This window comes from Tachypleus tridentatus, chromosome 6, assembly GCF_004210375.1.
Source record: "Tachypleus tridentatus isolate NWPU-2018 chromosome 6, ASM421037v1, whole genome shotgun sequence".
Taxonomy (NCBI): Eukaryota; Metazoa; Arthropoda; class Merostomata; order Xiphosura; family Limulidae; genus Tachypleus; species Tachypleus tridentatus.
This window is the reverse complement of record NC_134830.1, coordinates 122,227,596-122,254,330: the sequence shown is the minus strand read 5'-3', so window position 1 is coordinate 122,254,330 and position 26,735 is coordinate 122,227,596. Positions and strand designations below refer to the sequence as shown.

At 33.4% G+C, this 26,735-nt stretch overlaps 2 protein-coding genes across 8 annotated transcripts in view; one reads left to right on the top strand and one right to left on the bottom strand.

The window, feature by feature from the left end:
- IleRS (Isoleucyl-tRNA synthetase) overlaps window positions 1-9,361 on the bottom strand; it is a 39,252-nt gene extending 29,891 nt beyond the window's left edge. The window contains exons 1-10 of one of the 3 annotated variants that reach the window (XM_076507469.1): window positions 9,239-9,361; window positions 7,634-7,778; window positions 5,561-5,717; window positions 4,540-4,659; window positions 3,625-3,759; window positions 3,101-3,185; window positions 2,728-2,856; window positions 2,273-2,360; window positions 1,432-1,492; window positions 983-1,078 (exon numbers count right to left, since the gene is read on the bottom strand). In XM_076507469.1, coding sequence (XP_076363584.1) covers window positions 983-1,078; window positions 1,432-1,492; window positions 2,273-2,360; window positions 2,728-2,856; window positions 3,101-3,185; window positions 3,625-3,759; window positions 4,540-4,659; window positions 5,561-5,717; window positions 7,634-7,752 — 990 coding nt within the window. In that variant the 5' untranslated portion in view covers window positions 7,753-7,778; window positions 9,239-9,361. Of the gene's footprint in view, window positions 1-982; window positions 1,079-1,431; window positions 1,493-2,272; window positions 2,361-2,727; window positions 2,857-3,100; window positions 3,186-3,624; window positions 3,760-4,539; window positions 4,660-5,560; window positions 5,718-7,633; window positions 7,779-8,878; window positions 8,903-9,238 lie in introns of those variants that run through there. The other 2 variants (XM_076507468.1, XM_076507470.1) reach the window with 2 other exon arrangements.
- Window positions 9,362-11,476: 2,115 nt separating this feature from the next.
- Window positions 11,477-26,735, top strand: part of LOC143253486 (uncharacterized) — a 39,888-nt gene continuing 24,629 nt past the window's right edge. For all 5 annotated transcript variants that reach the window (XR_013029670.1, XR_013029667.1, XR_013029669.1 and 2 more), the window contains exon 1: window positions 11,477-12,625. Coding sequence is in view for 1 of the 5 variants with exons in the window: in XM_076507464.1 (XP_076363579.1) it covers window positions 11,729-12,625 (897 nt within the window). In the remaining 4 variants the exon portion in view is untranslated. The remainder of the gene's footprint in view (window positions 12,626-26,735) is intronic.

Here is a 26,735-nt window from a genome sequence, read left to right as displayed (position 1 = left end):
TCATGGTTGGAAGTAGTCCATGAGCTTGTTGATGACACTCTGCCTTCTGATCATTATTTGAAATGTCATTTAAGACTTGTTTCATGCGAGTGGCGTTATATATGTATATACAATCTTAGTATACGTCCTACCAGTCATCATGTGTTGCCAGCAAATTTGGCCTTAAATTCTCTTTGAACTATTTTCAGTCATGAATCACCAAGAATACAAGCAAGCAAATACTGCACTTTTTGGCATGTAAATTTTAAAACCTTCAAAATCTACTTACAGAGGATCCCATTGATATTTTGTTTAATCAGAAGTGATCTATGGACTTTTGTCTTTTCCTTAAAGTGCATAATGAAATGAACAATCCATTTCTATCAACACAGAATTTGGGAATGGTCGAGCCACATTGATAGCTTCAAAGCATTTGGCGTGGGCCCGTAGCATATGCTACTCTTGCTACTAGGATAATCTAGCACTGACTACATTTCTGATTTAGCAACAGTTCATGGTAAAGGAAAATAAATATCGGATAGAGTACAAAAACATACTCAAACAACTGTAGGTATGCATTTCAGATGTTCTGAAGATTGTTGATATACAAACTATATAATGGGTAAAACTATTTCAATTCTTCATTTGGTCATCACTGTATACTTCAATTTGTATTAAGCCCAATTGATGTCACCAATTCACAGATAAATTCCGAGTACAAACAGTCTTGTAACACATCTGACTTTCTGTGTACAAAAAAATTGTACATTTCATTAAAAGTTACAATATTTCATCTGGTTAATTCAGAATCATAGCAAAGATTCTCCAATATCAAGATAGTCTATTGGATTAATATCATGAAATTTCAGTTATGGGATGGATCAATTTTTATATTAACTATCTTTTTCTTATACAACATGCTTTTTCTAGACAAGTCTAAATCTAAATATAAATTTAATAGCAACATGATAAAAGAAAAAGAAAACTTTAAAAACTCCCCTACCTCACCAAAGTATGGTGCCTGATGGACAACACCAGTCCCACTCTCTTCTGTTACATAGTTGTCACAAAGGATTTCAAATGCTCCCCTCTCTTTAAGCTGTTCACACAGTAAAGACAGAAATCAGATTCATATAAAATATACGTTTTAAACAGCTATTCTAATGCTAAAATCAAATGCTTGGGTATTTACTTATTAAATCAGTAATCCTGTGAGAACAATGTTCAATTTAAGTTTAAAAGCAACAGTTGTGTATTGTGCAGTTTAAGGTTTCCTCTACACTGGTTGATCAAGTAGTATGAAAAGCAAATTAATATCAACTCGACACAAGCAGCAGTGTATAATATTCAACACTTCTTTACAACAGTTGTACATAAATTATTTCTTTTCAAATACAAAAAGGAATTTATATGAAATTCTGTTAGAGGCTGCTTTCACAGAATATGACTTACTTCAGAAAAATAGGGGAACAAAGGTGCATATTTCTTTCCTTTTAGTGTTTCTCCTTTAAATCTAATAAAGTAAAAAGTAAAACTGAGTCAAGAATGTCATATTCAATTCTAATGTTACAGTCTTATTAAAAATACAGTAATGACTGTTTTTTTTTATATTTGAGGTAAAAAATGAAACCTTATGCAACTTATCTTTAAATCAAGATGAGAACCTGTAGAACTACTTAATGAATGAAACATGCAACTTATTTCCGTACTATAAAGATGACAATGTCACAGTCTTTACTATTTCATTAGAGTAACAATTCATGAACTATAAGTGATTGTAAAACCTATTTAGTGTAATGTGAAAATACATCCATCAAATGATACATACTTCTCTTCATAGTGCTCAAATCATGAACCAACTTAGAGTAAACATGTTTTCTTAAGCAATTACAGCTGTGAATTTTTAGCCATATAAAGAAGGGATTGAGCCATTAAAAGTTAACATTGTACAATTTGAAAGTAACCTAACCAAAAACATTGTAAACAATACTCTCTTTTTGTGCCAACTCAAAACTGATACAGTCTGATTCCACCAGTACTTGTTTGAATTTCTTCACTTTGAGATGCAGAGCACTCGTAAAACATTCAAACAAGTGCTGTTAAATGGCGGGAGTAACTATGACTCTCTTAAGGTAGCCAAATACTTTGCCATCTAATCAATAACATGCATGAATGTATTAATGTTTAATTAACACATTAGAAACATACTAGTATGTTAAATGTGAAAACAACATACTATAATGTTAAGTGTGATGATAAGCCTACTGAAGACATCATCAAATATTTAACATACCTTTCAATTATTATATATTCTTCTGGTTTCTTGAAAAGTGCATCCAGTCTCGCCTCCATCATAACGTAGAGTTTTTGGGTTGTATTGTCTGGAAGAATACTTACTGTTATTGTACACAACTGGTCTCACAAAGTGAAGTAATTTTATATATGTTATTCTCAGCTTAGAAGAATATTTATTGTTATTGTACAGTTACTCAAGCTTGATTCCATTTCTTCAGTCTACAAAGTTGTCTAATAGGTAGAATCAGAATAAGTGTCACTATTTACATGCCAGTTAAATCAAAGTCCATACAGTAGTACCTAACTTTTTTTAAAAATAAGGTAAAAGTCCCAATTGGTATATTATAAAAATCATGTTAAAAATCCATATATACAAACATGCAATGCAGATAGAAAACAGTATTAGAATCATACCACGTATATACATAAGCAGCATGATACAAACCAGCTTACCTTTAACCTTGACATATTCTAAATTAGAGTTCACACAGAGTGCAAGGTTACTGGGGAGTGTCCACGGTGTAGTTGTCCATGCTATCATTGAAACATCAGGACTTTCATCCAGAGGAAAGCTGACAATAACTACAGAAACCATTACAGGTCAGTAGGATAGTAAAGTTTTGTGGTTTTGAAAATATTCTGATACTCAAATTATAAACAAGTAATAGTAGAAATCTTAAAGTGTAATTACATACTTACTAAAAGTTTGATTATTATTAATTCTTCATGCACAGATTACTTAGATTACAGTATTACCTTTAAAACGAAACATTTATAAAACACTGTAACCCAACATGATGGGGATCACAATGATGAAACTGCTCACCTGCAGGATCAACTACCTCTTTGTAATTTTGTCCCGATTCAAAGTTTGACAGTGGGGTGCTACATGCCGTAGAGTAAGGCATTACCTAAAAGTGACGAGAAACCAGTACAGTACAGAAACCATTGTATTGAAACAACACATTAATATTCATTTAAACACTATACATACAATAACAATATTAGTTCACAACACCGCTACTGAATGAATGACAACAATGGCAAATCAACAACATTTCAAAAACTGGCAACTGGTTTCTAAATTTATTTTAAAATGATCATGTAAAAATGTATGAAATATAGCTATTTGAGAGAGATCAGAAGAAAGATTTACTGACAAAAACAACAACATTTTACCATTGATACTTCCATCTACGGTGGTTCAGAAGAAATAGTGCATAATAAGGATTATGATAACAACCTCTTGGTTTTGTAAATTTAACACAGTTAACAACTTTGGTGTGATCCATACAAAACACAAAAGATTATTTAGTTCAGAAAACAAAAGATAAAAATATTCTGACCCACCTTAACACCTTTGTAAACGAGGCCCTTGTTGAATAACTGTTTGAAAACCCACCATATGCTTTCCATGAACCAAGGGTACAGAGTTTTATAATCATTGTCAAAGTCTATCCACCTTCCCATTCTTCCTACTATATCCTGGGAAAACCACAACACATAATTTGACTTGGTACATTTGCAAAAATAAGTTGTAGTCACTTACTGAGAAATGTACAAACAATGTTTTCAGTCAACATCAGTCATGTTAGACTAGAATTTAGTAATGATGAGAAAACAATTGCATACAATTTAAATCCATTAACATGAGACACATGTACCACTGAAATCATGCATGTTATTGATAAATAATCTTCTGTTACTTCATTACAAGTGAGAGAATAAAAGCAAAATATATTGAAAAATTAGAAACCTATAGGTGATTCATGTTTACTTGATTGTACTATTTCAAACTTCTCCTTATGAACGTCTGACAGACAAGTGGAATATAACCCTAAATAATGCTGACCAAGAATATTACTACAGTATTTTGTAGAGTAATAGCATTGAAGTCACAGGTAAAGAAAGAGTTTGTTACGTCTTCTGTCTACTGCATTCAAAGGTAAAGATAATCTGTTAAATCTTCAGTCTACTGTACTCAAAGGTATTCTTCTGTCTATTGTACTTAATATACTTTGTATAACATCACTACTTTGAACAATGGATCCTTAACTCTTACTTCATACACAAGTTTGCTGAAACAAGATTTATTGTTATGGTTAAGAAAGTTATGTAAACATCTACCAGTGTTACTGATAATCCAAATATTACTTATTTTCAAAATAGTCACTACCCAATGTTAAATATACTAGTTTTCACTTCACCAATATTAACTTTGTGTGAAGTACAATATATTTTCAAGAGATGTATAGTTTTACATACCTCCCATTCTTTGGCATATCTCATCACAATTTTACGACATTCGTTATTATATTTTTCTATTCCCATCTTTTCAACATCAGCTGGACCTTTGATGTTCAAAGTTTTATCAACCTCATATTCCTAGAGAGAAAGAAAAACTAGATTAACATGGAATTTGACAACTCGTTTTTGTTACACAGTTCATATTCTGCTAGTTAACAACTCGTGTTTGTTACACGGTTCGTAATCTGCTAGTTAACAACTCGTGTTTGTTACACGGTTCGTAATCTGCTAGTTAACAACTCGTGTTTGTTACACGGTTCGTAATCTGCTAGTTAACAACTCGTGTTTGTTACACGGTTCGTAATCTGCTAGTTAACAACTTGTGTTTGTTACATGGTTCGTAATCTGCTAGTTAACAAACCATTTTTGTTACATGGTTTGTAATCTGCAAGTTAACAGCTTATGTAGTTCACATGTATTATATTAAGTAGTTCTTGTTTTGTGTGCTACAAAACAGTGTGAAAAAGGTATAACAAAAACTGAATAGAATCACTCAGTTCTTATATAAAACACACAAGAAATCTAATAGTGGTTTTTGGGAAATTAAGTTGTTCTTGTTAAAATTACTGTTCTAGAAGTCCCTGTAATTAGTTAAGTCATGGATCCATAACCAACTTGTGTGCAAGAAGTTTACTAAAATGTGTTTCAAAAACTTGGGTTCATATGAGCTACACTGGTAGCTCAAATCTATAAAGACCAACAGATGTTTATTGAAACAATTCAATGGTAATTTTTCTAAAAATAATGATGAATAAACACAAAATGTGTAGTGAACCCAACCCATTGAATCACACTGCAGTGCAATATGTGGACCATTTACATTACCTTGTAATGTTCACTGATAGTCTGCAATATTTCATAAAAATATGCTTACTATATTAAGTTATAGCATGAAAACTATAACAAGCACAAAATGTTAAACCGTTGATACCATATTGTATTCATAATACTATAGTGTTTCAAGAAAAAGAAAACTTACCACAGGTAAACCATGACAATCCCAACCAAACCTTCTTTCTACGTGATATCCTGATTGATGTGCATATCGTGTTATTATATCTTTAATAGTGCCAGCAAGAATGTGGCCATAATGTGGAAGGCCAGTGGCAAAAGGAGGTCCATCATAAAATGTAAACCTGTAATATCATAATTCATTGATATTAAATTCATAATAAGTTAACTCAGAAATGTCCAAACAAAAACAAGAACATTTTTCACAAATCTGATAATATTTAAAACTAAAACTTAAGAAAATATACAGGTTGATTTAAATATGAACAAGTAGGCTTATTTAAAAAACAAACAAAGAAACATTAAACATTCTATACAACACTGTTAATTACAGCAACAATAAAATTAAATACATTAAACACTCAAGTCAACTTGTATCTCAGAATGGCTGGTGTGGGTATTAACCTTCAGGTTAAGAAGATGACCTAGGAAGGACAAAACTTTGTTCTCTCCTTATCAATAAGTGTTAATACCCACAACAGCCATTCTGAGATACATTTTTATTTCAAGGGGATTTCTCGTCATCAAGAAGGACTCAAGTCAACACTTAACTCTTTGGCAGTAGGTAACGGGTCAAAGGCCATGTCATCATGTTTGTTGACTTTTATTCAAAATTTCATTGAACTACTATTTTATGAATTTATGTCCACAAGTTTAAAATCAAACTGTAGATTATAAATCAAACTTTAATGTTAATTACAAGTTAATTTCTTAATGTCAAAGTAAATATTAAAAGAATATACATGAATACAAATTTTAGTGAGTCACATGGTATGTTGAACACAGAACTGGTCAATAAACTAAAATACTTTACTATTACCCTGAACAGTATATCAAGAGGAATTGAAGTGTTCAGAAAGATTGTAAGATGTTGTGATGTTCTGGGAAACTAGTAAATTGGTGTGAGAACATTGTTGAATTTTCCACAGAACTGAATTAATTTTGTGTTTAAAATGTGACAGGAGAAATCTTACTTTAAAAAAAAAAAAAAGAATTTAGGAATTCTATCCAAGAAATCTAATACAGAAACATGGTTACAAATCATATTTATAAGATACAAAATGTAGGTTTATTGTATTGTATGACACTCCTGATAAAGAACTCGGATGACATGTCCACAAATGAACGAACAGGAATCCACTGTGTATGAAAACACTGCTTTGTCTAGTGTGTGTTTTCTTATAGCAAAGCCATATCAAACTATCTGCTGAGCCCACTAGGTGGAACTGAACCCCTGATTTTAAGGTTGTAAATTTGTAGACTTACTGCTGTACTAGCGGGGCACTTTGTCTAGTAAGTTAATCACTAACATATGTAGAAGGCCTAGTTCAAAAATTATTATTTTTCATGTACCACTAACTGTCTGAATAGTGCCTCAAGTGATTACAGAAATACTACCTTGCTTTGTTGCAGTTTGTGGTTGATTTAATGTAAATTTCTAGGAGGATATTTACAATATTTAAGAACATCCACGGTTTGTAAAGTCTGTGAATCTAAAACTGATGGAAAAAAATTATAAAAGACAGAAGTGACATTAACTGCTGTTGACATAAAAAATTGCCAGTTTCTGTTTAGATTTGCTAATTATACTATATAGTTAACTTAGTTATAATTCTTTGCCTCCGTGCCTTTCAGACCAAAAGACGTCTGTTGGTTTTGGTGCTTAGGCTGGGCAGAAATGATTAATTCCTGATATTACTAGAATTTCAACATTAGTCTGTCGTATTGTAAGCAAATTCATAATTTCTCACCAACTGTAACTATACAACATTGTGAAGACATGGTTAATTCACAAGACCCTTTAGTTAATGGCTTTTAGTACAATGTGTTTTTCCAAGCAACACTTATATTTATACACTGGGGTTATTTAAATGAGATCATATAAATGGTCAATTCAAATTTTTTGAGGGTATTTAACTACTTGTTGGTTGGTTTATGTATTTCAACTTTCAATATAAAATATTTATTGAGAGCTTTTAGTGATATATTTTGTGCACACACGTAAATAAATCAACACATTAGATGTGATTTTTACACAAACCTGGGTTTTCCTTTACTTTGTTTCATACTTGTTTTAAAAGCATCAAGTTTCTTCCATAGCTGAATAACATTTTCTTCTTCTTCAGAGAAGTTAATGTGTTCAGGTACAGGCTTGGCCATCTTGGTACTTTATATTCTATTCTAAACTTGACAAAATGTACAAGAAACTATTTTTAAAATATTCTAAACATATTTTATACAAATTACTATTGTAAGACAACAGATTTCAGCTTTTAATATTTTCATCTTACTGTGAAACTGTGCAATTATGTAAATTTACTGCAAAGTCCAGAAATCAAACTACACAAAAAAGGTTTCGTACTAAATAAAATGAGTTTTTCTTTATTTATAATTAAGAAAATTTAGTAGCTAAACTGAATTTACTCTTAGTTTAACTTTCACATGTAGCACCTAGTATCCTCTCTATAGTTTCTTCCATAACTTATAACATATAGTTACCTATATAGTTACATATAGTATCCTTTCTGTAGTTTCCTACATAACTTATAACATATAGTTATTGTTAATAAATTATGTATTTTCCTTTATTTCATGGAACTTTTAATTTAATTTGACTCCTTAAGTTAACTTTGAAATTAGGAAAGGCTGGTACACATGGATCTTGAGTGCCAATGTGTATTTGTAGTTAAGCATAAAGTATCACACTGGGCTATCTGTACTGTGCCCACCAAGGGCATCAAGACCCAGTTTCTAGCACTATAAGCTGCAGACATACCACTGTGCTACTGGCAGCAGCTCCCTGTGAAATTTAACAAACAGTTAACATTGCAAGTTATATTTATATTACAAGACGTACACAAGGAAAATATTTTGCTTAATTACTAAATTTTAAATTACTCAAATTTACTTAATTAATTCACATGCTTCATCTGAAGACTTTTTTGGGGAAAGGAGCATTTAACTTATTGTTGTTCTAAATGGTGAAATAAATCCTTAAATAAAAACTTAATTTATCTGTAATCACTGTCTAAAAAAGCATTTCTTACAGCAGCACTATACCTTACTGATGTGCATAAACAGGCTAGACTATTTTAAACAGCAATTTGTTCAAATTTCAAAATTTTAATATAATAAAAATTATTTATTGGGTGGGTTATATATCTTTGCTATCAACATCATAGTAATTTATTTTTGATGTCCATACGTTACAAACAAGGGACAACTGGTTACTAATATTACTCTTTGGTGACCTAAAACTTAGAAAGATAAGCTAAATAGAACTCACAGTAAGTTTGTTCTTCAATGACTTCAGCGATGTAGATAAATTATTTTAACTTCAAGCATATTACTTGATGTTTAAAGTAGGATATCTTGTCTTTGTAGTAATATTCTGAATGTAATTCAATATTACTGTCAAAACACACTTCAGATCAAGCCTGGTCCAGTGTGAATGCTTAAAGTTGTACTTACCGACTGTAAAATCCTAAGGTAAGCCTACTGTATTACTACTATAAAAGTACCATTGCTAGTAGAAGCAACTCCAACAATATTGAAATAAAAATTATCTAACAATGCAAATTACAGTTGCAGGGGAAAAAATAAACATAGAAGGGTTTAGAAATAAGCAAGAAAAAGAGGCAACTACCTTCAAAAAATATTGAATCTATGCAAATTTAAGTCATAATCTCAAAAATCCCAATTTTATACAGTAACGTGGAACTGATGCAAGCTACCGGAAGAACGAATTGCTCGCCCTCTCTAGTTTTCATTACAAACAACGACATGCAATAAATTTTTAATCCAAAAATTACATTTATTTCAGGTTTTATGTTTTATCGTCAGACACTGAATTACAAATAAAATCAGGTTATTAATTCTAAAAGTCCATCATCTAATTTATTACTACAGTTTTGACTGTTTAAAATGTAGAATAATTTCCTCAATTGTGTAGTGTGTTTACTATTTGGTTTCCATTCTTTTAATAAGTGCGTTTTCTTATAGCAAAGCCACATCGGGTTATCTGCTGAGCCCACCGAGGGGAATCGAATCCCTGATTTTAGGGTTGTAAGTCCGTAAACTTACCGCTGTACTAACGGGGAACTTTTAATAAGTAAATTTACAAAAGGATTGTGTTTAAATTGATATTATTCAAAACGATAAGTTTCAAACATTTTCTGTAGTTGCAGCTTGTGATTGGTTTTCAGTTACATGTTTTGTTATATCATTTACTAACATCACTTATTTCTTCAGTACACCTAGTGGAATGGTGTTGAATCTTTGGGCTTACAATGCTAAATTCTAGTACAAGTAAATAATGTTACATTTCACTTTTACTGTGTTTATTTTATAGCGAAGATGAAAATGTTCTAACAGTAACTTTAGTTACAACTCATAAGATCAACTTTACATTATTACAACTTATAGAATCAACATCACACAATTACAACTTATAAGATCAATATTACATTATTACAACTTACAATATCAACATTACATTATTACAACTTACAATATCAACATTACATTATTACAACTTATAATCACCATTATACAATTACGACTTATAAGATCAACATTACACTATTACAACTTACAATATCGACATAACACTCTTACAACTCACAAGATCAACATTACACTATTAGAAATTACAATATCAACATTACACTATTACATCTTACAATATCAACTTTATACTGTTACAATTTACAAGATCAAGATTATATTATTACAACTTAAAAGATCAACATTACACTATTACAACTTACCCGATTTACATTACATTATTACAAGTTACAAGATCAACATTACATTATTACAAGTTACAAGATCAACATTACACTATTACAACTTAGAATATCAACATTATATCTTCTATTATAAGAACTTACATTTACAGTGAAACAAATAAGAACTTAAAGTAAAACAGGTTACATCTGAAATATCCAGGTTGTTATCAGTTTGAATGATATTAAGGTGTAGTCACCTCATACAGCCTCTTTCGACTTACAGATAAAGACAAAAGTAAAAAGAAAAAATAAATTAACAATAAATAACTGACTGAGCTTCCACCTTGGTTACATAAACTTTAAGTTAATGTGTATTGTTCAAACCACATGTTATACAATTATAGTAACACTGATGACGTAGTGTCTACTATCATCTCCATTAATATTTGGGCCTGGCATGGCCTAGCGCGTAAGTCGTGCGACTCGTAATCCGAGGGTCGTGGGTTCGCGCCCGCGTCGCGCCAAACATGCTCGCCCTCCCAGCCGTGGGGGCGTTATAATGTGACGGTCAATCCCACTATTCGTTGGTAAAAGAGTAGCCCAACAGTTGGCGGTGGGTGGTGATGACTAACTGCCTTCCCTCTAGTCTTACACTGCTAAATTAGGGACGGCTAGCACAGATAGCCCTCGAGTAGCTTTGTGCGAAATTCTAAAAAAACCATTAATATTTTTTTTTCTAATATAAAAATTTCCCAATACTGATGAAAAATTTCTGGGTATTTGTTTGGTTTTTAATTTGGAGAATGTTTAATTTTAAGTTAAACAACATTACACACTTTCAAGGGCATTATTTGTAGTGAATGGTAAATATTATAACCTGAAAGAACTGACATAAGCTATGATTCGATTCTTATAGTGAAGTGACGGAGTTGGTCGTCTGTTTTTCACGACGATAAAGAAAATTCGTGAACACACTAAAACGTTAGTTTAAAATTATTCTATTCAATTATAAACATTATAAACACATTTTTAAACGAGTTGTCGATTTGATATATAGCATTGGTTTTCCGTAAAATATAACAATTTTCCGTTAATCCACGTTTTAGTGTTAGCGATATCGACCAACATAGATGATGTGTGTAGTGCTCTCTACCGTATTTTGTCAGCCTGGTAAAGACGGCGAAGAAAGACTGAAAGATTGTTGGTAAAAAAGAAAGGTGCTAGAGTGGTTGATTGCAAATGTTGATGAATTGACAAAACTCAAACAATTATAACAAAGGCATTAGTATAGTTTAATTTAAGTATGAACCACTGACGAACGGTCCTCATGAAGAGATTTCAGAAAGGTTTAAAGTTCTTTTCATATAGACAATACAAACAGCAACTGCTCTATCAAGTCAAGAAAAATGTACACAGGGAGCTCTTCCCAGCGTTCACCAAAACCCTCTCGGAGACCAGAGATGGCATCCCTTGGCCAGGGGTCATCGCCCTCTAAGATTTACGTATCCTCCATCTCTCAGCCTCCTTCCGTAAGAGGTAGTCCTGTACCCCCACGAGTAATCTCGTCTCCTCAACACACATACAGGTCACATCATTACGGAGTAAGTAGGTCTAGTAACAACAGTCCCCTGAACCTGCCAGGTCAGCCCCAGGTACCTCGATCCATTAGCAGCAGTGCATTTAACATCGGTGGTGTTGATTACGGCGACCGTGTCAATAGTCCTATGATGGACGTTAGAGCAAGTGGTTCTGGGCATCGAAGTCGGTCTGTAAGTCGACCAGTGCGTAGCTACCACTCGTTGGAGCGAGATCCAGACCGCGAATATGTTTCTACTCGAGAATCTAGGCAAAGATCTCTTGATAGCGGGGATATTAATAATAGGTACACCAGAGGCCGAGATGATTCTCTTGAGCAGTCTATGTACAGAGATAGAGAACACCGTGATATGTGTTATGATGATCGTGAATTTTTCACAGAGTCTCATCCTTATAGAGAAAGTGGACTATACTCAGATGTCCACACTTCTCATGCCTCCCCTATACACAATGTGGACAAACAAAATGATTATTCTCGTGATAATTTCGTGATGGAACTGCAGTCACGTCTGAACGAGCTACAGAACCAATATGGGAATATAAAACGTGAACTCGATGTCACGACCCAGAAGCTTGGCTCGAGTATGCACAGTATAAAGACGTTTTGGAGCCCGGAGCTCAAGAAAGAACGAGCTCTCCGTAAAGAAGGAGTTGCAAAATATATGTTAATAAACGATCAATTGAAAATACTGAGGTCCGAAAATCAGGTGAGTTCATTTTCCTCTCTGTGTATCCATTTATTACGTTCTAGAACTCTTAAAATAATTGAGACGTGTTCTTGGAGTAATTAAATTATTATCAAAGTCCTTAAAGTTGAACCATCGGGAAAGTAAACTTACAGACGTAATTTATGAATTCTTTGAGGTAGTTTGAGGTATGTAAATTGTAACATTAAATAATTTAGGTATATGAATGGTCCTATAACATTTCGTCGAATTGATCATTATACAGCAGATTAACTGTTTAGTGTTTGTGTATATATTAAATATTTATCTTTTTGTTTTTCAACATTATACAAGGCCTAACTGTTGTTTTTGTTTTCTTACCTAAGCTGTGTTGATGAGCCTTGAACAGGCAAAACTGCAGTCTACAGTAGAAAGTGCGACCAGTTAAAAAATGTATTAGGCCTTTTTTTTTTTCAAGTGCACCTCGGTGAAGAGAAAATATATCTATAACACAAAAAAGTTGTAATTTATCTACAATTACGAATAATTGCTAGGGCAGATGAGTACAAACTGAACATTTACTGAACGAATGCCGTGAAAATATATGCAAAAAGTGGGATAAACACATTAATAGTGACTAATCCTTTCAACACGTTGCTTCAATTTCAAAAATTGAAGTATTAGTCACTGTGGCAGTTACCGGATGGAGCTAATAATAGGAAACTAAGACTACTTGAATAGTTATAACAATATGTCAACCTTTTAACGTTATGTAGAAGGTACTCTGTAAATAATTTTCTAAAGTTCCAAGTATTCGAATGATATCAGTGATAGAAATTATGATGAATTATATTTTGATATTATTTTCCAATTCAACGTATATGATATCAATTATATGTGACATGAAATAAATTTGCGAGTTCATCAGCGCCCTCCAGTGGCTAAGCGGTAAGTTTGAAAGTTTATAACGTTAAAATTAAGGATTAGATACCTGCCATTGACACAGCACAGCGAATACGTTGTACATCTTTGACAAACAAACAGTTAATGAATATTGGTATCAGTTTAACTGCTTTTGCTGCAGTATTTATTACTTCAAAGAAAGAAACCTCTTTACAGGAGAGATACATTATGACAGTGATCGTAAATTAAAGGATAAAACACCTTTAGAGGGGTGTGTAAAAATAAATAAGCATGGTATGTAATTCAATTCAACAGTTCCAACTCGACTTAGATGAACAGAAAATTCAACTGTAATTTTTTATGTCATTACTTTACAAACCACACCTGAACCACCAAAAGTTTAAAAATTCATAAATAATTTTTATATTACACTGTTTCCATTAGAGAGTTTCGTATTCCAATCATTTTTCGAATATTTTCTTTAGCACCTGAAGATTTAGTCGTAATTCTGTACAATAAGTTCCCATCTTGAAAACATATCTTAACAACTGAGATATTTGGCAGTAAATAATTTTATCTTCTAGAACCTGACATCTTAGTCGCTGCAAACGAGTTTGGTTCTCTTAAGAAATGATAAAACACTTCGATATGAACACAGGTCAGTTGTGATTGTAGTTTTTAAAATCTAAAACGGACGAGACGTCATATACCGTAGTTGTGGTGATATCCCCTACTGAGTCTGAACCCACTAAATCGATAAACGCATGAGATGTGCGGCCATGTTCTGACTTACAGTAGGGAGTGACGAGATCTGCACTTTGATTGGATAACTTGTATAGAGACTACAAATACACCTAGACTCTATTCTATTCTTTTTAGAAGACACGGATTTACGGACCAGTGAGTGTCTGATACGAAGACATGTACGTATTCCATGAAATCCACTGTGATAAATAAAATACATAGCGGGACGATCATACTTCTACAGCTTTTCTCTAGTTTATAGTTAAGTGTATTTCGAACTTAACGTGTACTTTCATTGTTTATTTTCCATACTCTACTATACAAGTATGGTATCCCAGCAAAGCAAGTTAATTTTTATATTTTAGAAGTAACTAATAAACCAGGTACTACTGTGGAAGTTAAAGTTAGGCGTAAGAAATTAAATTCAAGTAATTTGTTTGAACGTTGTTAAATACAAAACTTGGGTGTCTGTGCTGTGTTCATCACAGGTATCGAAACCCGGTTTTTATCGTCATAAGCCTTCAAAGTTATCGCTGAGCCACTGGAGGGGGCAGTTCAAGTAATCAAAACAGACATAACTGATGTCTACGCCTCTCAGCCTATTTTGATAAAACCGTTAATAATACGATGAGTAATACATTTTCTAAAAAAAACAATCGATCATTTTCACATAAAATTGCTGTAATATCAGCTGCGGCTTGTGATTTGAATCATATAAGATAACATAGGATGTAAATAAAAATTTGACTCTTATCACCAGCCTGGGTGATCTGGTGGATTCATCTGACTGTGATATTTGATCATATATAAGGAGAACTTCAAGTTAAAACTGAAATCAAGTGCTCTCGAGAAGTTCAATGATGTGTTATATAATGCTGCTCAGAGCTCTAAAGAATATTTCTACAGTGCTTTAGTGGAGGGTCAGACGGTTTAAAACACTAAAAATTAGGCTTTGATATCTGTGGTGGGCACAGTACATATAGCCCATTGTTTAGCTTTGTACTTATCAGTAAAAACAAAGAAAAACTACAGAATAGACTCTTTAATGTCTATAAATATTTGGTTCATTAAATATGGCTGAAATAACACTGTGAAGTGTATTAACACGAACACTTTACCAAAACCCAAAGTACACGTTAATATAACTTTTTAATGTACAACTTACACTATCTACAATACTGTGGCATTAATGTGGGCCTTAATGACCTTACATTACGATCTAACTTTTCACTCTCTGTTAGTAAACGTTGTGGGTGTCTACTACTAGTTGTAAACTAAGTTTTTTTTCAACTTTTCATTATTCACAGTTAAGTTTAAAGTTAATTAATTTCCAGATTATCTAACCAATATTTGACATCGTAATTCATTACAATGTATCATTTTCTATAGATACTCAAAATAAAAATTGATAAATAACTGAGGTTCGAACCTATGTTTTCAAACTTATCACCAAACTATCAGTTGTACACAACTTCTAAATCATTTGGGAAACAATAATACATAAGTGCCAAAAATGCACATGATAGCCATAACGCCTTCATTTAAAACCTCAGTGGAAAGATACCCGCCTTAACCCGAGTTGAAAACCATGAAAATATGATGTATAAAAATGATAGCCCTTACATTTATTGAACACAAATCTTTCTGATAACGTTAAAAAACTAGTTGCATTGTTACTGATGGACTGATGAGGTTCAGAGTACAAAAAAGAAAGGTGTTAGACATTAAACACTGGTAAATTTAGTTAATTGTTATTTGGACACTAAACACTAGTAAATCTATTTAACTGTAATTTGGACGCTAAACACTAGTAAATGTATTTAATTGTAATTTGGATACTAAACACTAGTAAATGTACTTAATTGTAATTTGCATATTAAACACTAGTAAATGTACTTAATTGTAATTTGAACATTAAACACTGGTAAATATACTTAATTGTAATGTGGACATTAAACGCAAGTAAATGTATTTAATTGTTGTTTGGACACTAAACGCAAGTAAATGTATTTAATTGTTGTTTGGACACTAAACACTTGTGAATGTACTTAACTGTAATTTGAACACTAAACTGATGTACAACTTGTATCAATATAAGTAATACTGTGTGTGTGTGAAACTTAACTGTAATTTGAACACTAAACTGATGTACAACTTGTATCAATATAAGTAATACTGTGTGTGTGTGAAACTTAACTGTAATTTGAACACTAAACTGATGTACAACTTGTATCAATATAAGTAATACTGTGTGTGTGTGAAACTTAACTGTAATTTGAACACTAAACTGATGTACAACTTGTATCAATATAAGTAATACTGTGTGTGTGTAAAACTTAACTGTAATTTGAACACTAAACTGATGTACAACTTGTATCAATATAAGTAATACTGTGTGTGTGTGAAACTTAACTGTAATTTGAACACTAAACTGATGTACAACTTGTATCAATATAAGTAATACTGTGTGTGTGTGAAATATTTCGTTTACACATTGCATGATATATTTTTTTATTTATTTGACTTTCTATAATAATAAGAGATAACATATTTGGTTTGCATTTGATATCTGAGGGCAAGAAATCAGTGTATTTGGGTTTAACTATTATTGGAAAATCAAAATGATTTAATAAATCAGAATGATGCACTGATTTTTAATGTTATGAGTTATTGAAATTGCGTTTCTTTGAATTAGTACAATGGTTTTTGAGTTGTGTATGCTACTTAAACCAAGAGTGTTATGAGATGGCAGTCAACGTGGAACGTTTATTGGTAATGCTTTTTCACGTGGGATATGAACCTGAGATCTCTCATACACCACACGACTATTCCACAAGATGAAGGGTTATACTGACAACGATAACAGGAACGTTGACCAGAAGCAAGCCATTTATTTATTGTAGAAGTTCATTCCTCACAAGAAAGACACTGACCAGAAGCAAAACATATATTTATTGTAGTAGTCCTCACAACAAAGATGCACACAGGAATCAAAACAACAATAAAAATTATAAAAAATAATCCATCAAATCTATGAACACCTCATCAAGGATAACTTCCTTCTTTGACAAAACTAAAATCCCTCAAATCTATAAACATCTTATCAAGGATAACTTTGAATTTACTGTCAACATGAACTGTAGCTGTGATAACTAAGATAACAATGAAATTGAATTTTCACATGTATTATAACCATTGTTGCAATAGCATTATGTATTCATGGGTACAAAGCGTGGTGATGTGAAATTTAAACTTCCTAGGTCAGTGTTTCTCAAAAGATGTGCCGCGATCATTTCTCTAGGGAAATCACGAGCTAAGCCGGTACGTTTTTTTCAGCCTTTGACGTGTCTTAGAGGTGCACATATTACATGTGCTATGAAATATGACGAATTACACCAAGAAACGTCAAGAATATTTCCATCCTTGTATAGATAATGAGTGATTACGACGACCAAAGACTGGACGTTGAAGTCATCTGGCAAATCCAGCTAAGAAACACTGTCCTAGATCCTTTGTTATTTCTGGTAACTATTATTATACTTGTTATTAGACTACAGTGGGATGGTACTTGGAATTATCTAATTATCATTATTAATTCTCTAAAAGCAATTATCGTATAAGTGCATTTTAAACCTATTGAGAGTACATATTCACACATGTGCTTATACACTGCATTAACTATATAATTTATCATTACTAAGCGGGGTGTGTGTGAGAATGTTCAGCGGATAATGTGGTACAGTAAAGAACCATGCTATTTACTCTCTCAGTTTATATGTAACTTTTTGAAAGTAATGTTTCTGATTTTAGTTGTGACACGAAAGTCGCCTTAGTAAATAAACCTATTTTCCTGATTGTATCTCTGTGAACTATCTCACTAATTGTAAATTAACCACATGTTCCTGCAGAAAAAAACAACTATGGAATTTTAAAAGTAAAAGACTGTCCAGAAGGTTATATGTTTTCTCAGCAAGTAGGTGTAATGACAACTAATGTACAAGTGTAGCCATCCATAATTTTAAGCTTCAGGTCAGAATGAAAATAGACTTCCCTGCCCTTTACCTTCAACTGACAAACTGGTTGACTGCTGTTTGTTTGACTTTAATTTGTATGATATTGAACGACATCAATTGTGACAAGACAGACATAAGCTACTGTACAGCATAGCTAAGCCTACCTCGGAACATGAAACTGTTTAATTAGTCACTTTGTAGACTTCTCTATCGTTGTTGGCCAGTGTGATGTGTTTTAGTAAGTCCATCGAAGGGTTCAGCAGTAAGTTTTATGGACTTGCAATGCTAAACTCCAGGATTCGATTTCCCACGATAGCCAAAGCGCACATACCCAACTTTGTAGGTTTCTGCTAAAATTACAAGAAAAATAATGCTACAGTAATACATTATTACCTTTAAAATTTAAGATTTAAATACGATTTGCTAAACCTTTAATTAACCTCTCTTTCAGGAGTTGAAACAATATTATATTTCAAAACTCGCAGGATCACGTTACACCGCAGATGGATAACCTCACGAGTGAGATGGAAGATCAGGGGTTTGCCTCTTCATGAAAATAAAGTTTAGGGATTATTAGTTTATAATTTCTGTTGCTCTCCTTTTCCCCATCAGTGGTACAGAGATATGACTGCGGACTTATAACCCTAGAAACTGGGTTTAGATACCCGTGCTAGACGAGCACCGATAGCCTTTTATATATCTTTGTGCTAAATAACAATAAATTTAGAATTTCTGTTTCATTTCCTTTTTTTTTTTTTTCAAAATATGTTCTTAATACAACGCTCTGCTGACTTCTGGGTCAGATGATTGACAAAGTCAGTCGTGAATCCCAGATTAAATGGCTTTTCTGTAAGGTCAGTTGTTAACAGACTACGTTTTGAATCCCAGATTAAATGGCTTTTCTGTAAGGTCAGTTGTTAACAGACAACGTTCTGAATCCCAGTTTTAATGGCTTTTCTGTAAGGTCAGTTGTTGACAGACTACGTTCTGAATCCCAGTTTTAATGGCTTTTCTGTAAGGTTAGTTGTTGACAGACAACGTTCCGAATCCCAGTTTTAATGGCTTTTCTGTAAGGTCAGTTGTTGACAGACTACGTTCTGAATCCCAGTTTTAATAACGTTAATCTTTAAATCTGTTCCGTATTTCACTTAATGTGGATGAAGCTGCATTCAGTTAAAATAATACACAAACAGAAAAGTGGACAGAGGAACCACAGTAAGTTATTTCAGCTAGAGTACATAAGGTTTTGTTTCCGAATCAATAGAAATGTTACGTCATCGTGGCATATAAAATGAAGTTCAGAGGTAATTTAAAAAATACATTACTTACGTACAATAGACCAGTTTGTTCTCTGGCAAGATTGTTTGGATAGAGTGGCGCTTCAAGGTAACTTAATATCGATCCTGTAGCCACCGAAATGATTGTTATTTCATTTTATTTCCATTTAATGTTTCAGTAACTCACGTAATGGGTAAGAACAACGTTTACAGAAAGACAATGGCGGACACTTTTATGAGTTTTATTGGTTATTTTTCAAATTTTTGTTTTCAGGTGAAGAATCATAAAAACTATTATTATTTTCACTAACTTTTACAACAGATTTATTTGAATGCTGACGGAATCCAATTTAGAAGTTATGACCTCGATAATATAGTATTTATAGGTGACAGACGTTAAACTGTTATAATCAATACGTATCGAAGTATGTAAGATCAAAGTCTAGAAATATTACACAACAACACCTCCAACAGATTATATAAACATTACATAACAACATCTCCAACAGATTATATAAACATTACACAACAATATCTCCAACAGATTATACAAACATTACACAACAACACCTCCAACATATTATATAAGCATTACACAACAACACCCCCAACAGATTATACAAACATTACATAACAACACCTCCAACAGATTATATAAACATTACATAACATCTCCAACAGATTATATAAACATTACATAACAACACCTCCAACAGATTATATAAACATTACATAACATCTCCAACAGATTATATAAGCATTACACAACACCTCCAACAGATTATATAAGCATTACACAACACCTCCAACAGATTATATAAGCATTACACCACAACATCTCCAACAGATATATAAACATTACACCACAACATCTCCAACAGATATATAAACATTACACCACAACATCTCCAACAGATTCTATAAACATCACACAGCAACACCTCCAACAGATTATATAAACATCACACAGCAACACCTCCAACAGATTATATAAACATCACACAGCAACACCTCCAACAGATTATATAAACATCACACAGCAACACCTCCAACAGATTATATAAACATTACACAACAACACCTCCAACAGATTATATAAACATCACACAGCAACACCTCCAACAGATTATATAAACATTACACAACAACACCTCCAACAGATTATATAAACATCACACAGCAACACCTCCAACAGATTATATAAACATCACACAGCAACACCTCCAACAGATTATATAAACATTACACAACAACATCTCCAACAGATTATATAAACATCACACAGCAACACCTCCAACAGATTATATAAACATCACACAGCAACACCTCCAACAGATTATATAAACATTACACAACAACACCTCCAACAGATTATATAAACATCACACAGCAACACCTCCAACAGATTATATAAACATTACACAACAACACCTCCAACAGATTATATAAACATCACACAGCAACACCTCCAACAGATTATATAAACATCACACAGCAACACCTCCAACAGATTATATAAACATTACACAACAACATCTCCAACAGATTATATAAACATTACACAACAACACCTCCAACAGATTATATAAACATTACACAACAACACCTACAACAGATTATATAAACATCACACAGCAACACCTCCAACAGATTATATAAACATTACACAACACCACCTTCTACAAACATTTCACAACTATAAACATTTGTTACTAACATTCCATATGAACACCTATATGAAACCATACTAACATTCCACATGAACATCTATATCAAACCATACTAACATTCCACTTGAACACCTATATCAACAACTAACAAATTAATGAAGTTTACTGGTGACATTAGTGATGTTGATAAAGACACAACTAACAAATTAATGAAGTTTACTGGTGACATTAGTGATATTGATAAAAACACAACTAACAAATTAATAAAGTTTACTGGTGACATTAGTGATAAAGATGTAATATCAAATTAATAAAGTTTACTAGTGAGATCATCTTCGAGGGTATATCTAACGGTACTGTGGATGTTGAATTGTGTGGGTTAACTTACAGTTTGTAAAAGTTATTGTGAAATTGTTATAGCTAGAACAGGGTAATGTACTGATGTTGTTTTAACTTGGATCAAATGTTCATTGTAAATAGAGGTGCATCCCATAACGTGACTAAAGAAACATGTGACAGTTAAGACACTAAAGCCGTCAAAGAACTGTTGTAGAAATAAAATAATGCTAAGTCGTATTTACAGGTATGTTGTTTACAAGTCGGTTTGTTTGGTTGTTTGTTGGAATTTCGCACAAAGCTACTCGAGTACTATCTGTGCTAGCTGTCCCTAATTTTGGAGTGTAAGAGTAGAGGGAAGGCAGCTAGTCATCATCACACACCGCCAACTCTTGGGCTACTCTTTTACCAACGAATAGTGGGATTGACCGTCACATTATAACGCCCCCACGGCTGGGAGGGCGAGCATGTTTAGCGCGACGCGGGCGCGAACCCGCGACCCTCGGATTACGAGTCGCACGCCTTACGCGCTAGGCCATGCCAGGCCATTACAAGTCGGAAGAAATAGTTTTATGTCTTAACAAATTAATCGCTTGAATTATTCGCTGGATCTCATTGAAGAGACCTTTGTTTAATCAGCTGGAAATAAATTTATTTTAATGTGCTTAGTTGGTTTAGTCTACTTAGAACAGTTTTTACGTTTGTCTATTAGAAATAACTTACTTTAATATATCTTTGTTTACTGATGCTGGTCTTCTAACAGTGCTGACAAACAGCATAACACTGTCGCTGTTTTCAGTTGAACGATTGCCTAATCACCCATTAACACGAGCGCATGCGTCCACAAAAGTCATCTATGAACAAAATCTACTTGAAATTTTTAATGTATGAGTGTCGTGTGTAAACAGACTACTAGATAATTTAGTCGGGATATATGTCTACTTACTAGCTGTTTGGTTCTCTGTCGCCCATGATATCATGCATCACGCTGTCACGTCACGATTACGCACACACGTCTGACATGACAAGTCATAGAAAATATTCTGGTGAATTTCAATCTACTTCTACATCACAACGATTATTTATTACTTAAGGAAATAAGCTTTCCTAAGGAGGGTTTGTATTTACCGAGTAGCCTTGTGGTTAGTCTGTGGATTAGAAGATTCATGGTTCGTGTACCATTGCCGCATAAACGAGTTCCACATCTTTGAGTTATGAGTGCACTATAAGGGTGGCGTTAGGTGCTGTTGATTAGTTGCCTTCCGCCTATGTTTCTATGTGTAGTTTTATACCAAACTTCTAGAAACCCTTACTCAACCGTTTTTGTGCCATCGTAACAACATTGACCGAATCTGTGATCGATGAAGATATTGTAAACAAAATTATTATAAAACTAGAGAAACGTAGGTAAAAGGTAGTATTATATTTAGAGTCACTTAGTTACTATAATATCATTACCGTTGGAAGTAAACTATGATCATAGAAGTGCTTTGGGAAATCATATACACTACATGATCAAAAATATGTGGACACCCGACCGTCATACCCATATGTGCTTGTTGAACATCTCATTCCAAAATCATGTGCATTAATATGGAGTTGGTCCACCATTTGCTGCTGTAACAGTCTCCACTCTTCTAGGAAGTCTTTTCACTAGACTTTGGTACACGGCTGCTGGAATTCCTGTTCAACCACAAGAGCATTAGTGAGGTCGGGCACTGATGTCGGGCGAGAAGGCGTGGTTTACACTCGGCGTTCAAATTCATTCCAAAGGTGTTCGATGAGGTTAAGGTCAGGGCTCTGTGCAGGCCAGTCAATTTCTTCCACATGAATCAATCATGTCTTTATGAACCTCAGCAGTACGATTTTCCTTAAATGGAACTAAAGAGCCTAGCCTAAACCATGAGAAACAGCCCCAGACCATTATTCCTCCTCCACTAAACCCTACAGTTGGCATTATGCATTCAGGCAGGTAGCGTTCTCCTGGCATCCGCAAAACCCAGATTCGTTCGTCAGACTGTCAGATAGCGAAGCGTGATTCATCACTCCAGAAAATGCGTTTCTACTACACTAGAGTCCAATGGCGGTGTGCTTTACACCACTCCATCCGACGCTTGGCTTTGCGCATGGTGACCTTAGGCTTGTGTGAGGCTGCTCGGCCATGGAAATCCATTTCATTAAGTTTCGGACGAACAGTTTTTGTGCTGACGTTGCTTCCAGAGGTAGTTTGGAACTCGGTAGTGAGTGTTGCAACTCTGAACAGACGATTTTTACGCGTTACGCGCTTCTGCACTCGACGGTTCCGTTCTGTGAACTTGTGTGGCCTACCGCTTCGTGGCCGAGCTGTTGTTGCTCCTAGACGTTTCCACTTCACAGTAACAGCATTTACAATTGACTGGAGCAGCTCTAGCAGGGCAGAAATTTCACGAACTTACTTGTTGGAAAGGTGGCTTTCTATGACAGTGGCATGTTGAAAGTCACTGAGCTCTTTAGTACGACCCATTCTTCTGCTAATGTTTGTCTATGGAGATTGCATGGCTGTATGCTTGAGTTTCTGCACCTGTTAGCAATAGGTGTGGCTGAAATAGCCAAAACCACTAATTAGAAGGGATGTCCACATACTTTTGGTTATGTAGTGTATAAAATTCAGTAAGTATATAAATGCACAGGATGTGCATAAATCTCTCGAGATTACTATACAAACTGTTTAATAGAGTGTTGAGTCATTCTGAACCAATACAAACTATTTAATAGAGTGTTGAGTCATTATGCACCAATATCAACTGTTTAATATGGTGTTGAGCCGTTATGAACCAATATCAACTGTTTAATATGGTGTTGAGTTATTATGCACCAACATAAAATGTTTAATATAGTGTTGAGTTAGTATGAACCAATACCAACTGTTTAATATAGTGTTGAGTCATTATGCACCAACATAAACTGTTTAATATGGTATTGAGTCATTATGCACCAATATCAACTGTTTAATATGGTGTTGAACCATTATGAACCAACATGAACTATTTAATAAAGTGTTGAACCATGATGAACCTAAATGAACAATTTAATAGAGTGTTGAACCATAATGAACCTACATGAACTATTTAATAAAGTGTTGAACCATGATGAACCTAAATGTTACGAGTTAACTGCTAGCTACAACGATAAATGTCACTAGTTAGATGCTAATTACAAAGGTAAATGTTACTAATTACATATTAATTACAAACATAAATGTTACGAGTTAGATGCTAATTACAAAGGTAAATGTTACTAATTATATATTAATTACAAACATAAATGTTATTAATTAGATGCTAATTACAAACATAAATATTACCAGTTATATGCTAATTACAAAGATAAAAGACCATTAACTCGTTCTTTGCAAAACCAAGTTATTTAAATATTTCATATTTGAAGCCTGTAGAACAGAAGTTAGGATCTAACTTTTGCTCGCTGCAAATAACTGCCGATGATGCTTTACCCGAGCTATTATTACTCATCAGTTGGGTTGGGCCTATTACAGTGTAGAGAATATATGAAGTAGGTCATACGTAATGAAATGGTATAAAAATCCTAAACTGGCGATGTAGACTTTCTAGGTTCAGCAACAGGTAATTAGAAAATGGGAAGACAACTTCTCATTGAAACATGACTTTAAGTGTATTTGTGAGGCCTTAAAACGTTTATAGTTTTGTCAGCTTAGGAGTGCTACGATTATATTTTGAAGTTTTAAATTGGAAAGAGTATGGTGTTTATTTTTTCCCGTGACTTCAATGAATCGTAGGCGATTTTGCTACAGATTGTGAAGTAAAAGTGTTTTTTTTCTTTAGCATCTTGAAAGCTCAACGAATTACTTCTGTTTCGTTTTGCATTAATAAAAGAACATTTGTTCTTTATCTTTTGAAATATAGTTATACCATTGGAATACTTGATAAACGTGAACTTTTGTCAGTGTGTGTTTATGTGGGAAATATTACCTCGTTAGGGTAAAATTAATATATCCTTTCACCAACGTATGTTATCCTGGAACACCATTGAACTTCAGTGACGATAAAAGCCAGGAAACACGCACATTACTGATCACGTGACACGCAGAAACACTTGTCTGATCACGTGGCTAGATCACGATTCTGCTCTGCGCTAGTAGTGATAATGGGGACAGCTGGTCGTGGTACATAGGAATGAAAGTTGGTTGCAACAAATGAAGACCTTTAAATCAAACCCACGTGCTCATTGCTAACCAATGTTCAAAGTGATAAGTTAAACGACGTCTAAGTTTTGTTAACCCTTTTTTTTTTTTACAAGAACTTTTCATTTCATAGCATCTGAATACTTGAGTAAGAATTATTGATAAAATACAAATTTATCAGAAAATTGCTGTTATGTGTACAGTGAGATTAATTATGTTAATTAACAGGGATACAAGTAGCAGTAGCAGTAAACCTCATAACCTTATGATTATAATCTATAAACAAATAACACCTGAATATTTAAGTAAGGGAGATTAAATTACAACCAAGGAACATAGAAACAAAGGAAAATTAAAACTTGTTTACTAGCTTATAATACCATTTAAGTTTTGTAAACACACTGACATGATAATATAGAGTAACAAAAAACTGACTTTCTTAAAATATAGCTTTTTTCCTATCATAAAATCAACGTTTGCTTTAGTTAATGTAGTTTACAATCGAAATACTAGATAGCAGCAGTGACATGTAAGTAGACGCAAAGTCTGAGCTCAAGTTACACACAACATTTTCTAACATGTTTTGAGGACATAATGGACCGATCACGATCAGAAAGCTGAGATTTTATGGAAAATAGAAGGAAAAGTCTTTTTACGAAAACGACAAGAAGTTTCTCTATCTCTCTCTTTCAGTTTATTAAAATAAATCAGTCTAAGTAAAAGATACGGATAGATTTAGTACTCGTCGTATCAACTAGACGTTGTTGTCAGTAGGTAAGCATAAACCTACAAAATAGTCTATCCACCACGCATATCGAAACCAAACTTCTAGCGTTGTAAGTTCGCAGACATACCGCTGTGCATCCACCTGGGAAAAATCAATAACAGAGTGTAAAATAAATGCATCTCGTAATTCGGTGTTATGTCAAAGGAAGAAATTAAAGTTTGGATTTTATTAGTTGCAAATAGAAAGAGTTATGTAGTGAGAAACATTCGACCATGGACCAACTA